Source organism: Miniopterus natalensis, chromosome 10 (assembly GCF_054644295.1).
Source record: "Miniopterus natalensis isolate mMinNat1 chromosome 10, mMinNat1.hap1, whole genome shotgun sequence".
Classification (NCBI taxonomy): Eukaryota; Metazoa; Chordata; class Mammalia; order Chiroptera; family Miniopteridae; genus Miniopterus; species Miniopterus natalensis.
Window position 1 is genome coordinate 60,670,697 of NC_142090.1, and position 16,534 is coordinate 60,687,230.

The 16,534-nt window shown below is 41.5% G+C and overlaps 1 protein-coding gene across 2 annotated transcripts in view; it reads right to left on the reverse strand.

Annotated features, from left to right (window-relative positions):
* SGCE (sarcoglycan epsilon) overlaps positions 1 to 13,602 on the reverse strand; it is a 64,658-nt gene extending 51,056 nt beyond the window's left edge. For both annotated transcript variants that reach the window (XM_016218835.2, XM_016218833.2), the window contains exon 1: positions 13,444 to 13,602. In XM_016218835.2, coding sequence (XP_016074321.1) covers positions 13,444 to 13,552 — 109 coding nt within the window. In that variant the 5' untranslated portion in view covers positions 13,553 to 13,602. The remainder of the gene's footprint in view (positions 1 to 13,443) is intronic.
* Positions 13,603 to 16,534: the final 2,932 nt, after the last annotated feature.

A 16,534-nucleotide genomic window follows, 5' to 3' on the forward strand; every position in this document is an offset into this window, starting at 1 on the left:
ACTTCAGGAATCAGAGAGAAAGGATGAGTAGAGACAGAAACATTTGCTGGGGTATAGGAATCCTAATGTTGAAAGGGCTCCTTGTCTTAGTAAATCAGAGATGAAATGTGCATTTCTTTTTCAAACTGAATTTTAAGTAAAATTCTGAACTTATACTAAATTATGAGAAATACCAAGTTACCTTCCAAAATGAAAAAGAAAATGCAATTCATAACCCAAGTTATTAATCATAAGCAAGCAAAACCTCAGGTGATCATTTCAGTGATAGCTGGGAGTAGAAATCAAAGGCCCTAGCACCCCAAGCAAATAAACGACTTGGTTGGTATTCAATTTTTAAAATATGTAAACCTAAATGTACTAATTTTACATCTACTAAAAGGTCAATCTTATGGCTGATTTGGCTAATAAATGGTTGACTCACTTAATGACTGAAATTACGTCCTTTTAAATCTACATAAAAATACAGTAATCATTTCCTAAATAATTTAAGCTACAATAGTGTCAGAAATGTTCATAGACTCTTGTGGAAAAAATATCCTACTCCCAGGGTTATGCTGGTTATATAAGAATCACCTGGGCAGCTCTCTAAAAATGCATATTCACACGTACCCCCCAAAAAACATAATAAAAACATTTGAAAACACATATTCATGGCTTTACCATGGAAAGTCTAAGTAGTTGGGTTACACAATTTCATCAGGTGAATCTCACAAATAAATCTGAACTCTAGAAGACAGAGAGAAGAGCTGTAGATCCCAAGGGTTATATAGGATATTCAGCGGAGTCACATCATCTCCCCCAAATGCAGGGCTGACCTTAGAACTGAGAATCTCACCCACTCCTACCTCCAACTGGCCCACAGAGGCAGCCAGTTTGCAAGAACATGTAAGTCACTGCTGGACAGTGGGAAGTCCCAACCTAGGAAGGCAGGAAGCAGCTGGCCAGATTCTTCCCTACAACCTTCCAAAGAGCAATGACAAGCAACAGTTAGATATAAATCTATCACATCACCTGGTCCTGAGCAAGGTGCTTTCATGTATATTGTCTAGTTTAATCCTTGCATTACCAACCGAATGTATTAACATGACTGAAGATTACAGAGGCTTGATCTCAAACGAGCATGGAGTAAATCCTGCAGGCAAGCAGGATTCTTTAGAATTCTCCACTTTTCCATGGATTGGAGAGTTACCATAAAGAAACAATAGTTTGAGTGTCCAGACAGCACTCCTTTTGTTCCTTCCTTTATTCTCTAGCCCAGTGCTTCTCAGACTATGCTGTGCATAAAAATTACTGTTCAGAGCCACACACACAAAATTGCACATATTGTACTTTAAGGGCAATTTAAAGAAATTACTAGAATAACTCCATAAGATGTTTTGTTTTACACTCTGGCTTTTAGAACCTGACTAACCCAGCATAAGACTTAACACTACTCTGCATCCCTGTCTTGCCAGGTGAACCAACGTATTGCTTCATACTTTCCAGGTCCTATATAAGGGCAGTCTAGTTGACTTTTACAGGATTCAAAATACAAATCTGATTGGAGCCTCAACTGTTATAAAATAGAGGCAGGGTGAAATAGTTTAAACACAATGCACAGATTGCTTTGAGTACGTCCATTGTTTAAAAGTTCATATTGATCCATCTAAATTCCTACTTTGACCACAGAAGACCACAGCCCAATAAATCTAAACAAAAAGACAACTTTTCATGGTTCTACTCACCAGGCAATGCCACTAAAGGCAAGACAGAATGCCATGGATGGTGTCTCTGCTTAAACATTCAAGTCCCATAGCTTGAGGGGAAAATCTCAATAACATGAAAATAACTATTTGTTTTTAATGGTGTGGATCCACTCCACTAACTTCTTGTACAAAAAAGTTACTGCAGCCTGCACATTGACAAATGCAGAATACTCACTGGGAAAAGCTAGTACTTTAAAGTTTGATTTTCATTAGAAAAGGACCATAGCTTTTTTTTTTCCTGTGAGGACAAATTTCCTTAGTTAGGATGGGAAAATATGACTTAATTTTTTAAACTATTCTACATATAACTTTTCAAAATTAATTCTAATGTGTGAAAAATAGGCCAACCTGTATAGACTGTTTATTGGACTCTTTTCAAAGATAATGGACCATTCTCAGAAATCTTGAAAGGAAGTCCACTGTGCTCACAAGTTCAGGGTAATCTACGTTACAATTGTACCTGTATGTGAGTTTTGCTCTAATTCATAAACACAAAAGCAAAGAATTACACGCATATTGCGCTTACACAGCCCCAACTAAAAAGACATTCACAAAATTAGCTGGCATATCATTATACAATTTATTCAATTCCTTAATGCTCCCTCTGAAAAATCATCAAAGTCAGAATTAATCCAAAGGTGAATGGCATGCCCTTAAATTCCCTAGAAACCATACAATACTTAAAGTTTGTCTTAAAATTCCATGATTCATTCTGAGTCTTGTAGCAGCACGACTGCATTTCATCTGGCCTGGGGCAAGCACTCTCTCAAGAGACAGTCCTCTTTCCCAAACCTGAATAATTTGCTGACTGGGGGAGGAGGAGTCTGCTACTTAATAAAGGCAATTGAAGAGTGAATAGTGACTGATTGCTGATGAGCTAATCAGAATGTCAAGGGATAGAAATAATAAATAATAACTTACTCCAACATCACTGTCTTGTCCAAGTAAACAGCAGGATATACCAAATGGAATTTAATCTGATTAACACACCTTAGAATCAAGGTGAGTCCCCTGTTTCATCTCTATTCATATTTTACTGGAAGGGGACACAGACTTTGCTTTCATAAACTGCACCTATAGCTCACACCCTATATCCCTTCTTCCCTTCTCTCAAGATTTCGTATGTCACTATGTCCCTCCCTTGCCTCTACATTTTCTCTTCCCTTCCTTTATGCAACTATCAATAACACTTTTTAAATTGTCTCATATTGTTTTTATATTTTTCTCTCCCACAAAACATTAGTTGACATTATGTGCTACCACATTTTGAGTGCTGTGTTGCACTCCACTAAGGGTTCTATACATATTAACTAATTTAACCTTATGTTAGCTTTGTAAAGTAAGCATTTATCAGTTCCACTTTGCAATGAAGATAAGAAGTGTTAGGAAACGATGTAGCTTATCCCAGGCCATGCGTTTAGTAAGTGACACGGTTGGATTTTTGAACCCATTTCTTGACTGACTACAAAGTCCATGTCATCTACTCATCGACACAACCCTCATATGGTTAAATGCAAAAGTTGAAAACTATATATTTTAATGTAATTTGAGATATTATTACTATTATTACTACTACTAGCAGCTCATCTTCAATTTATTTTTCTTTCCAGAAAAAATAAGTTTCCCCTGACTGCTGGATTAGAAATAGCTAGCAAGGAGGTAATGCCCGTGGAGATTAATCCCATGCACTAACACACACCACACCGTACACATACACACACACCTCGTTAAAAGAAGACAGTGAAAACATTAGTTGGAACCTACGGAGAAAAAGGGATATGCTGAGGAGGACTATCCACCCCAATCTCAGAAAGGAGTCAGGAAAAGATGTTCCTCAGAGAAGTGCAATGGCAAGACTTTAAACCCAGAAGGCCAGAGTAAGAAGCCTCCAAACTTTGTTAAAACAGAAAAGCCTGGCAAGGCATGACATAGTAATTATTTAATACAATTAAAAGTTATTAGAATTTTATAATTCTAGCACAAGCTAGGTAAGACACCAGGCTTCAGAGTGAAAAAAGATGGGAGTAGGGAAAAGTAGTGTTTAACACCAGAGTCTCTGGAGACAGAGTGTCTGGGTTCAATCCTAATTTTTGTCCACTGGAAAAGTTATTCAGTGTCTCTGTACCTCAGTTTCCTCACCCGGTAGGGACAGAACAGTGCCCACTTCCTAGAGACATTGTGAGTTTTAAATGAGATAATACATTTAAAACCCTTAAAGGAGTGCTTAACACATAATTATGTTCTCAAAAACTGAATTATCATTTTTAATCTTCAAATACGAAGAAAAGTTTAATTTCTTTCTATGTGATTTTTTTTTTAATAGATGTTCAAATGAAAAATCTTACTGTTACTATAGTTGGTATTATAAAATATAGCACTCTCTTTTTTTTCTCATGGACATAAGACACATGAAAAATGATAATGTTTTTAAGGCAGCTTGTAGTAAACACTCTGAGCACTTACCTTTGCTCAGAGCAAAGCAACAGCTATAGGCTCCTACCCTCCCAAACTCCACATGGCCTCTCGCAAGGCTAAGAAAATGGCATTTTAACAAGTCTTAATTCAGCACTGACTAAGGAATACCGGTTGAGAGCGGCAGTTTAACCCTTCTGAGGAAAGCCAGGAGCAGTAAGAAGCGAGTTATACTGATATCTGTACCTTCTGATTCTCATCAACTCAGGTTTGCTCTGAGAAAATAATGCAACAAAAGCAAAACCGTATGAGCACGATATTCAACTTTGCATTACACATATGAAAACTGAAGGGGGGAAATTAGTCAATTAAAGAAGTAGTGTTGGTTTAATAGAAGAGTTCATGGCAAAACGGGGGTTATCCACTTCTCTTGGTAGTTTTACTCTTTTGCTCAAATAGCTCAGCCAAGGCATATGCAGTGTTGCTGGGTTTCCACTGCCCAGAAACAGCACTATCTGTATTTTATCTCGGAAATATTAGATGAGTAAGGAGCACCAGTAGGATCCATAACAAAAGGGAAACAGAATATATGCGGTCATTATATAAACCATTACTATTTACTGTCTTCCTCTGCAAAATGCTGGACTGTTTTGAAATTAATAAAATTAGTGAAAGGCAGACTACAAAACAGTACGTAGGCTATGTGAGATCTGGTGTAAGACTAAAAGACAAAGTGTCAGAGCTACTGGGTTAGGGAAGTAAAACTGTAGGGGGAAAAAACTGTCCAAAATAAAAAATATAATAATGCTTACAAGATTTTCCAATTAAGAAAACTCTGAAAGAAACATACTCTCATCTTAACTATTTGAAATTGTCATGAATTTTCCTTTCTTTAGAAGCCATATATTCTCATTGTAATTCATTCAAATAGCACAACCGGCAGGGTATAAAACATGAACGTTCCCTTTCGTGTATCTATTGCCATCCCTCCAATGCCACTCTTTGCACCTTTCCACATCCTGCGCATATGCAAACATGTCTGCATACACATAATATAAGTACATGCACTCTTTTTTTTTACATAATGCGATCACACTTTTCACTTAGCCTATCTCCTGAGCATGTTTACATGATATTATCACATTGTAAGGTTGCATGGCTTTACATTGTGTGGCTCAATCATATATATTTTTTTTTACCAGCACCTCAAATTCAGCCTGCCCAAACTAGGACTCCTGATCTTTCCCTTACAGTCTGGTCCTTCCCCGGCATTCCTCATCCTCCCCAATATGAACAGAAATCTAGAAATCATCCCGAACATCTCTTCCTGCCCAAATTCAACCCGTGACCCACTCCTGTGGCTATCTACTCTTTAAAATGTCCTATCTTCATCGCCCCATCACCGCCCGGCCCAGGTCATCGTTTCTAACCTGGATTATGAAAGGAGCCTTCGGGCTGATCTGCTGCCATCTACTCTGACACTTTCAACCCTTTCTGCACAAAACAGCTAGAGTTCTCTTTTTGAAATGTGAATCTGACCATGTCCTGTGTATACTCTCCAAATATTTTCCATAGATTTTAGGAAAAAAGATTACACTCTTTGAAGTGGACTAGCGAGTCCTGCAAAATTTGCCTCCTTTCACGCTGTGCTTCTCCTTCTCGCTCGGCTCCAGCCTCACTGGACTTCATCCAGCACCTTCTATTTGCCATGTCAACCTGCCCCAGGGGCCGCGAGAGCTCTTTTTTTTTTTAATTTTATGTGAAATATACCTTCCTCTTCACCTCACTAACATTTACTCATCCTTGAGCTCTGAGCACGTCCTCAGAGAAGCCTTCCTTAAATCCCCCGCCTGGCTAAATCCACAACTTAGAAATTCTAGTAGTGTTTGTAGTACGTATCACAGTTCTAAGGGCACATTTATATGTGTGATTATTTAATTAATCTCTGTCAACCCCAATAGGGTAAAAATTCCGTAATGCCCGGGACCACATATTCCCCGGCAACAACTCACACAGAGTCTCAAAACCAGTCGGAGTAAAAAACATAAATGAATAAGAGAATTATTACTTAGGAAAGATGACCACTATTTTTTCTAGTTTTTCATTATTACTATCAATGCTACAGTAAACATCCTTATACTTTTATCTTTTTGAGCATTTTCACAAATATATCTGTAAGCTAAACTCTCAAAAGTAAACCGGGTAGACACAAAATAACATACATTTTGCATTTTGACAGACACGTGTAACAACCTGCCCTGTTTCCACTTCTGCAGTACTGGTCTGTGATTAGAATCCACTCTATTAACTACAGAAAATGAAAGATGTTAAAGATGCTACTACACTGATTATTTCATAGGAAAGGAAAGCCATTGTCATTTTACTGCTGAGTGAGAAACACCAATTTCCCAAGGAGAAAAAAAATAAAGCAACCTTGGGCTATTTTTCCCTTTTCTTCTGCATTCTAAGGTAAAAGATCAATTTTACTTCTATTACCTATTGCTGAAGAAATTGGGAACTAAAATATGTCACTTAACTACTATAGGAAAATTAACTGGAATCTCTTCTTTCAAATTCACAGTGAACCCCAAATCTCCATAATAATCAAAGGGGTGACTAGCTGAATGAGTGTAAAGCTAAAGAATGGGAAAGAATTTACACCGGGGCTGCCGAACTCCTAAACATTTTTGAAATGAGTGGCTTCGTTTGTCAGGAGAGAAAAAAATCTGCCTTCCATGTCACAACAGATGCTGTGGCGATTCCCGGAGTACAGAATGCCAAAGATCTATTCTGAAAGTCTGATTAGTCCAAGGCAATTAACCAGAAAGTGAGACATGCTAAAGAATAGTGGTTTCTAAGTAACAAAACACACTGAAACCTCTATTGCATCAATATTGCCCCAAAATTCTTAGATGAAGATACAAAAAAAATAAAAATTCTACCCAAGTGACCCAAGGAGAAAAGAGAGAGGGCTTTAGCTTTTTACTAACAAGTTATTTTTTTGATACTACATCAATGATCATGCCAGCAACTCCTGTTCTGAGGCTTCCTATTAATTTCTGCAATACATTCTCGAATTTTTAGAATTTAAACATTAGGGATGCTCTACCTCCCAAACCCAGGAGCAGGAGCGAGCGGTGCATTCAAGGAATTGCAAGTAGCCGCCTGCGGAGCAGGTGAGCCAGCGGTGACGCGCCAGAGGCTCATCTTGGAGCATTTCTCTCTCGGAAACAGGAGCTCAGCCCAGGACCGCCTGTGGCATCTCCCACAACTGGGAAGCGAGCCATCGGGAGGTGCCCTGCGCCCTATGCCAGTCCCACAAGCACGCACGGCCCTTTTATAAAACAGAGAGGAAATTAGGAGAAACTTGCTCAACATTAAAATCATACTTCACGCAGTGGCCGCGTTTCTGACCTTACAGCTTGGGCAGAGGGTGACCGTCCCGGGTGCGGAGGGCAGAGGCCCGGGCGAGAGGAGGAGGGAAAAGTGGGTTAAAGAGATAACTGGAGAATGTTCTCTTCTTCCTTTCCATCTCTCACTGGCGGCCGCCTTAGTTTTCAAGGCTCCAGGGCATAAAAATTGTCTCTGCGGGGTCAGCTGCCTTACAGGTTCTCACTTCTCAGAAGTGGAGTCCTGTGTGCATGCTCCACAGATTAATCCTGAGCCATCACATTTTCAAAGTTAGCTACGGTAATCAAACGATCAAAAGGCAGATGGAGCGAAGGGGAAAATCTGCCCCAAGACATGTTCGAGACACTAAGAATGTGCCCGAGGCACTCAGAAACCAGGCTAGCTAGGCTGAAATAGAAGTTAAAACAGCACGGTGTCAGAAACTACTTTTGATTGAAAGGTTTTATTTTTCTATTGAAAATAAAGCAAAAAATGGTAAAAGGGGGCTGCAGAAGGAAGAATTGCCCCACATGTCCCCCTGGGTAAGAAGCCCCACCAGCTGAGGGCTAAGCTGTCCCGGACAAGCGGCCAGGAGCAACCTGCTCCCCTTAACCCTGGGCACTCCCAGCATCTGCCGTCACTCTGCCAAGGAGCCTGCTGCTCCCAGGGAGCTAGAAACCCCAAGGAAGGAGTAACTCTAGGAAGCAAGTAAGGCTAGGATACTTTGTAAGGGAGAAAAAAAGAGAAAACTTTCTCTTCTCAGATTTTCATGTTTGAAATGGAAGAAGAGGGGAGGAAGGAATGTACTAAATTGCCCTGTTGCAGCAATTTTCAAGTTGTAGGAGATCAACTTGCAACACAACACATAGGGCTATTCTTTTTAGACACTTTATCAGAAAAAATGTTTCCATCACAAGTATCATTGCTGTCCTACATTAAAGTGTTATCATGGCCTTCAAATTAAATGTTCATTACAAAAAAGGTGAATATTTCTGATATTTTAAAAGGATAGACCAAGTAAAGGTGTTAAGTTGACTCCCTTGCTGAGCTGCACTGTTAGGAAGGTCTCAAGTTGAAATCCTGTCACCCACTGGTACCAGTTCAGCTTTCTCAAGCAAAGAGAAGAGTTTATGGCTACTTTTAGTCTTCAAGCTAAACATTTCCAGACCCTTTGAGGATAGCTCCTACGACAGGACTGCCAGACCCCTCACCATCCCCACGGACTGCTCTGGAAGTTGTCTAATTTGTCAACATCTCTCTTTAAATGTGACAGCCAGAAATGGACACAATACTACAGATGTGGTTAATTAGAGCAGGGCACTATTAATTTCTGTGACATATGGACACTATTCTATTACCAGAATCTAAATTTGATTTTTGATTTTTTGCGGCCACATCATGCCGCTGGTTCATGTTAACCTTTTTCCTCAAAAATCACCACCATGTAAAGTCAACTCCTTCCTCACACTTCAGTGAATTATGAAGCATTCACTACTATAAAATATCTTTTTGCATACCACTGCAACCTATGTTAACTCTAAGTTCTGTTATCTAATTGTAACAGTTAACCCTTTTTAATTCATTTGTGGACTTTAGAGCAAGCTCCCTAGATCTTCATCAAAGTCATTCATAAAAATTTTGAGGAAGAATGTGTGATCCTTCACCAGGGACCACTCCCGGACCCAAACTCAGTAACCCGCACACCTGGCAGGTGCTGGTCCAGCCAGACTCACGCTGTCAAAGCAATCCTGCTAGTTTACACACCACGCCACACACAGAGTATCCTCAAGCCTTGACGAATGCTTTGTTGAAAGCAAAATTCACTTATCTTTCAGAACAAAGTGTAAAAAATCTGCACACCTTAAAATTACAGTCATGTGAAAATATATGTGCACATGCATCAGACCAGAAAAGCAGGAGCATCCATACATATGTTCTAATGTCAGACTGCAGAGATTGTTTCTCATTCAATACTGTCTTTGCTATAGTTACGTTGTTTTAAAAAGTGAAGACACAGGGAATTTTGCTTAGAGGCAGCTCATGTGAAATAGCTTTAAGAGCACTGAGCCTCTATCAGATCCTACCCACCTGAAAACCCCAATCAGGAAGAAAAAAAAAAAAAAGTCATTTGAAAAGACTTGTTGATCCTTAGAAACACCAGCTTCTTTTTTTAATTTTTATTTTGCATTGCTGTGTGTGGTTTAATATTTCTGGAAATCAGGGAGATAGACTGAATCCTGAAGTTTAGGAAAAGACTGGATGTTTTTGCGTCTGTGCGTCTGTCTGTCTGTCATGTCTGTCTCTCTGTCTCTGCTCGTTGGAAAGAATGGGAAAAAGCCCAAAATCATCATGATAATATTTCTGTGAAGCTCCTGTCTGAAACAGAGCTGCAGCCTAAGAATCTCTAACGGACACATACACCCATATCATCTATTCACCGAGAGTCCCTTTTAACACTAAGAGCAGAATCAGCAATAGAATTTGCACTGGTGTTTAGAACTGAGGTAAGAGTGAGTTTAAAGAAAAGGGGCTGGATAGACTAAGTGTGGTCAGTTAGTAAAAAAGAAAAAGGAACAAAGTGACTAGTTATCTTGGAGAAGATGTGATCTATAAATACTGCACATATCAGAATCCCAAGCAATTTGAATATCTGATTGAGAAATTTTAACATGTCAGGGTTCCTTCATTGTTTCAGCATTTTGGTTAGAGCATGGTTTTCATCAGTGGAAAGCCAGTGTTAGAAACTGGATACATGTTATTTTTCTCTCTTTGAGGTTGTCTCTTACCAGTATTTTTTCATTAGAGACACGTGAAAATTCCACTTTGCTTAGAAATACAATTTGTCAACCATACTAGAATTAAAGCTAAATGTATGAGGTAAATCAACAGCTTTTAGATTTATGGCAAACTCTTACAGTAAATGGATAAAATGATCAAATACTAAGTCTAGTTAATGTCTGACCACTGAAAATTTTACTTTGCTTAGAAATAAATTCTCCCACCATACTAAAAGTTAAGCCAAATGTATGAGGTAAATCAGCAGATTCACAGACCCATAGCAAATTATCATTTAAAGTAGATAAAATGTCCAACTAGAAAGTCCACTTATTATTTGACAAATGAAAATTCCACTTTGTTTTGAAATACAATTTCCCTACTAAACTAGAAGTTAAACATAGGTAGTAAATCAACAGCTTCATAGACCCACAGAAAGCTTTCATTAAGATGGATTAAAATGTGCAAATACAATGCCCAGTTATTATTTGATAAAATAGATACTGCACATTAGCAACTCTTTTGCTTTTACATGAACTCTTGTGCAAAACAGGTAAGAAACAGTCAACACTGGGAACAAATACCTGAGAAAATCCAAAATTCACGTATGATTTTAAATGTCAAAAGAATGTTTAAAATTCTTTATTAATTTGGGAGGTAGGGTTTAATGTTGTTTTGTTGTTTTAAATAACAAAAATGTTATCTAAAGTATTGTCTATTAACCTTGTATTTTGTTTTTATTTTTAACATTTTGTTTTAGATAAGAAAGATTAATCAAAACTACTTACCTACTGATGTTGTTTTTTCCCTTGGAAAGTCTGTTTCTAAGGCAAAGTTAAAATTATTTCATATGTAGAGGAATAAACAGTGCAAGGAAATATACAAAAATGATAACTATGTGTATGTTAGCATAGTGAAATCAGAGAAAATTCTCAGTTCTCTGGTTATAAATCTTTATGTACTAATGTTCATTAAAATTTTTAATTAAAAAATGTAATTAATATTATTTCCTTTCTAAAAGTCTCTGAAAATGTAATGCTATTTGACAGTTAAGTCTCTTTGAAAAGAAAATAGAGAAAAATTACTTTGATTCCATTTTTAATTTTAGAAATTATATATATGCACCTCTGCAAAATATGTACTAGTTAAAGAAAGTCTGAAAAAGTAAACTCCATAATGTTTACTGGGGTTATCTTAGAATGAAGAGGTTACAGGTGAGCTTTTTTTGCCAGTTTTCTAGAGTATTTTCCCCTGAATTTTGTACAATAAATAAAAATTACTTATGATAAAAATAATACTAAAGCTTTTAAAATTATTTACAAAAAGAAAATACTGGTTAACATTTTGAAATAAAAAAATCAATTGGTTCAAACTTGTTCAATAGTCTTGGGATAATTTATAAACTTGAAATTTCCCTACCATCTATACTGATTTTCAATCTTACTTTTTGGAAAAGGTGAAGTAACTTTTCTGGAGTAAAATAAAGCTAAGAATTTGACAGTTCAGTGGTCACAACAACAGTACTCTAGGAAACATAAGAAATCCTGATATTAGTCTATCTTGAAGAAAAGGGTGCACATCCTAAAATATAATTGTGTTCCCCCAAGTTCCTAGAAAAATATTTTTCATTGTTGGAAATCTGCAGTTCATTCATTCATGTATCTAATGGTCAATATTTTATTTCTGATAAAAAAGTAAAATCTCAATGTGCTCCAATTTTGTTTATTTGTAGGAATAAACACAGTAGGATCCCTGCCACCCTGTCATCTATGAGCCAAATTTTTACTTATTCTCTCTGTATAAAATAACCTGTAGCAATGTTACTAAACTATACTGAATGTTAGCCTTCAAATACAAATGTGTCTCGTTCGTTTAAGGAACGTTACTCAGCTGTAGACAATGTGCTTTCCCATTTTAACTTAAACTTCTCTCGCTCTGATTATCAACAGATTGTCCGTTTTCTCAGCGCCTAACACTTTGGGGCGCTTAAAAAGAAATCCGCGCTAAGGCTTTTTTAAAAAAGCATCCCTCCTCATCATTTTATGAGTCTTTTAGCTCCCTGCAGTTTTCTCTAACGTAAAATATGTATGTTTACATGTAGAGATGCACACAAATATTTGCGGCTGGATCTCGGCAAAGCGCTTGAAAGGATTAACCTGAGACTGCCGTGACTAAATGTATTTATTCTTCCTACAAGATTTACAAAAATGCAACCTTGCAGGAAGACCTAGGTCTCGGTGAAAATCTCATAATCGCCACCAAAAGGCCGTGGCCGCGAGTCTCCGGAGCCCGCCGGGCGCGCTCGGGGCGCCCACAGCTGCTTTTAATTGTCTCTGCTTCCTCGAAACTGCACTTGGAGGGGCAAGCGGGGCCGTCGGCGGCGTCTCCAGCCCCTGCAGCCCCCGCAGCCCCCGCAGCCCCGCAGCCCCGCAGCCCCGCAGCCCCGCAGCCCCGCAGCCCCCAGCCGGTTAACCCTGACCGGAGCGCCCGCCTAGCTCCAGCCTTTCGGGATTCCGCTTCCCTGCCAGGAAAGCCCAAGAAAAACGAGGTAGCCGCCGCCGAGAAACGAGCTCAGTAAGGGGGGAATCAGATGTTCCAAACGCACATTTTTCTGTTCTCTCCGGATCGGATTCGAGAAAAGGGAACAATGTGTTTATGTGGAGGGGGACGCCGCTTGACAACCCATTTCCTTTAGCTCGCCTCTGGGCCGCAGATCCCAATTCGCGGGGTAACGAGCCCCCCCAGAAAATATGGGCAACGACTCCCAGCTCTTTGTTTCAGGGATAGGGAGAGGTCCACCACCGGAGTTGGAGATGGGGTTGGGGGTGGGGGGGTAGGGTTGGGAATGGAAACTGGAGATGAAATTTCTGCGATTTCTGGGCAGGGAGGGGCCCGCGGAGGGGGGGGGGGGCAGAAAAGGCCCGAGGTAAACCGGGGAAGGGACACACAAGGCCCGGAAGTGGGGTGGGGGGCGTCCTGGAGGAGGGGTGCAGTAAGGACCCAGGCAGTAAGTGGGGCTGATGGCTAGAAAATGCACCCGGGTACCCAAAACCTGGGCGGGGGATGGGGAGGTTGTAGGCCTGTTTGCCTCGGTACCTCCTGTCGCGCGCGGGCCACTAACCTGTCAGCAAGAAGGTGCCAGTGGTCCAGGGGCTCATCCTGCGTGTCCCCCGACCCTGTCCTGTCCAAGCACAAGGGTCTCCCAGCTCCCACCACCGGGGCAATTGCATTCTTGGCCTGCCTAGGCCGGCCGTCCTCGATCCTCCCCACCCCTCCCTTTCTTCTTTCCTCCCAGCTTGGCCAGTTCAGCATCAGCATCCTGCACCCCCTCCTTAATCTCGTACTCCCTCTAGCGGCGAGCCAGGGTAGCGAGGCATCGCCCCCACCCCCATCCTTCCCGCCCCCGCATCCCCTCCGCCCCCCTAACTCGCGGAGCACGCTGGGATTTGGCGCCCCCCTCCTCTGTTCAGCCTATATAAGGCTCCCAGTCTGCGCTCTGGGTACACGCGCTTCAACTTCGGTTGGTGTGTGTCGAAGAAACCTGACTGCGACCTGGGAGCACAGCGAACCGCGGAGAGGGTCCACCGAGCCTCGCGAAAGGTCCGCTGAGCGGGCCCGCAACCGGAGCCACTCCGGTTTGCGGAGCACCCAGCGGAGCCCTCGCCTGGCACAGGTGTGGGACCCCGTCCTTCCTGCCTTCGCAGAGGAGTCCTCGCGTGGTGAGTATGCGGTGAGGACTTTTTTTTTCAAGATCAGATTCAATCCCCATTCTTATCGGGAGATGGAGTAGCTCCCCTGAATATCTCCACACCTTGTCACGCCTTCACTGGCTGTACCCCAAAACAGAGTGGAGAAACCAAGCCTTCAGGGCTATGATTTCCAGAACCTAAGTCCAGATATGGGCTGTAGACAGACATGAGCTGCGGACAGACATGAGCTGCAGACGGACATGAGCTACAGGCCAATTTGGAATTTGCTCTTCAAATGAGCTACAAAGTGATACGCGCTGCAAACTAATTGGCGCTTCATGCGCTACAGACTGATAAGCGCTTCAATTGCGCTACAGACTGATGGGCGCTTCAGAGCGCTACAAACCAGTAGAAACGGCAACGATCTATGAGCTGCAGACCGATTTGCGCTTTAAGTGCGCTATAAAATCTAAGCTGCAGAAGATTAGCGCTACAAAAATGATACGATTGCACTACAACAGCGCTTCATTGAGCTACACGCTACAAGGCACAGGAACTGCAGAGGTACATGAGCTGCAGAACAATTTATACCCTCAAACGCTCTACAAAGTAATAACAGCTGCAGAGATATCCAAGCTGCACTGTTTGGCGCTACAAAGAAACCAGCTGTAGAGGGATGTAAGCTTCAGAGTCAAATTACTCAGTGTTCTTAGAGGGGGGAACCCCACCCTTTGTCTCTAACATACCTTTTGGAATGGCTCCCACTACGTTTTTCTGCAGGTCGGTTCTCTGCGTGCTGGTGGTGGTAGACAAAATGGAGCCCCAGGCAAAAATTAGCGTTTAACATTCTGCCTACACCATTCCTGCTATAGCAGTGGAGTGGAGGGGCCCTGCCTTGAGTGTAAAAGGGAATATTTTGGTGGTGGCAGAGCGGGCTGCCCTGCCTAGTTGGGCTTGACTGAAGTCGCGGTATAGTTGTAGCGGTGGCGCGATTCGGCGTCCAGCAACAGTTTGTGGAAACTGTTGGTTTGCTTAGTATTGGGGAGGGTTTGGGTCTGGAGGGGATTGCTCTTGTTGCATGAAATGAATCTGGCTTTTGGAGGCTGGTGGGAGGGCTTTGGGAGGGGGGATCCTGCGAGAGGCATGCAGCCAGTCTCAGACCTGCCCCGCCCATTCTAGCGCGCCTTCGTTGCGGTATCTGCTCAGAGCCGGTTTAGCGCCTCCCAGCGCCTACTTGGAGCGCGCCTCCTCCGCAGCGCGCCTCCCCAGCGCGCGCCTCCCCAGCGCGCGCCTCCCCAGCGCGCGCCTCCCCGAGCGCGCCTCCCCGAGCGCGCCTCCCCGAGCGCGCCTTCTAGACCCCGCTTCCCCAGACCCCGCCTCCCTCGGAGCCCGCCTCCTTTGAGGGGGCTCCCCTAGACCCCGCCTATCCAGAGCTCGGCCCCTCCCTAAGCCAGCCTCCTGAGTTGGCCTACAGCCCCGCCTCCACCAGAGCCGCCTGCGCCTGCGCAGTGTGAGCTATCCCCCACCCCATCGGGCCCAACTCTGCGCCTGCGCGCCTTCTCTACTTGAGCTTGGCTGCATAGCCCCGCCCTCCTGCGGTTTCTCTGCTGCACGGATTTTGCTTTTTATCCACAAGTGTCTAATAAATATAAGAATAATAGAGAACAATTAACAATCACAATTATACCTAGAATGCATAAGCACTTTTTATAAGTGCTTTGCATATGTTAAGTAACATAATCCCACAATTTAAATTTCTGATAGTGGGTTATAAAGGGTGCTTCTAGAAGCTTACATGACTGGCGCCTTTAAAGGCAATCCAACTAATTTTTACTACAAATGAAAAGTAAAAGAAAATGTTTTAAAAACTTTAATATTTAAGGGGGGGAGGTTGGCGGGATTTTGGTTTTTGGTTTTTGGGGTTTTTTGCGACACTACTGGACCTTTGTGGTGGTACATATTGGAATCCCATGCGTTGGTGGATACAAAATAAGGAACAACTTGAACTATTTCATAGGAGGTTTAAGTGGCTTTTTGGTGGTGTGCTGGCTTGGCCTCTGAGTGGGAATGAGGCGTATATCTATGTGCCTATGAAGCTAGATTTTTTTCTTGGAACTCTAGGGTATTAGCCCTGGCTAATTTTCTACATATTTATTAATTGTGCCTGGCATATGGTAGGCACTCATTAAATATGTGTTAAGTGACTAGAGTAAATTGTTTTATTCGGTGTTTTCCTTGGTGTTTGCAGGTTTTTTCTGGTGCCTTGCTCCTGGCTCTTTCCTATAGTGCATTGCTTGCCTTATCTCTTACATTTAACAGGATCTTTTAAAAAAGTACGGATTTTTTTAAACTCCAATGTAAGCTGTAATTATAATACAACACAACTAAATTAATTTAAAGTATTCAAAATAATTAGCTTTTTAAAAAATAAAAAAGCAAAAGCTAATTATTTAAATTTGGGGCAAGTGGACTATTTAATGGTACATAATTGTCATATTTAAAATTTGTGTAATGTAACATAAA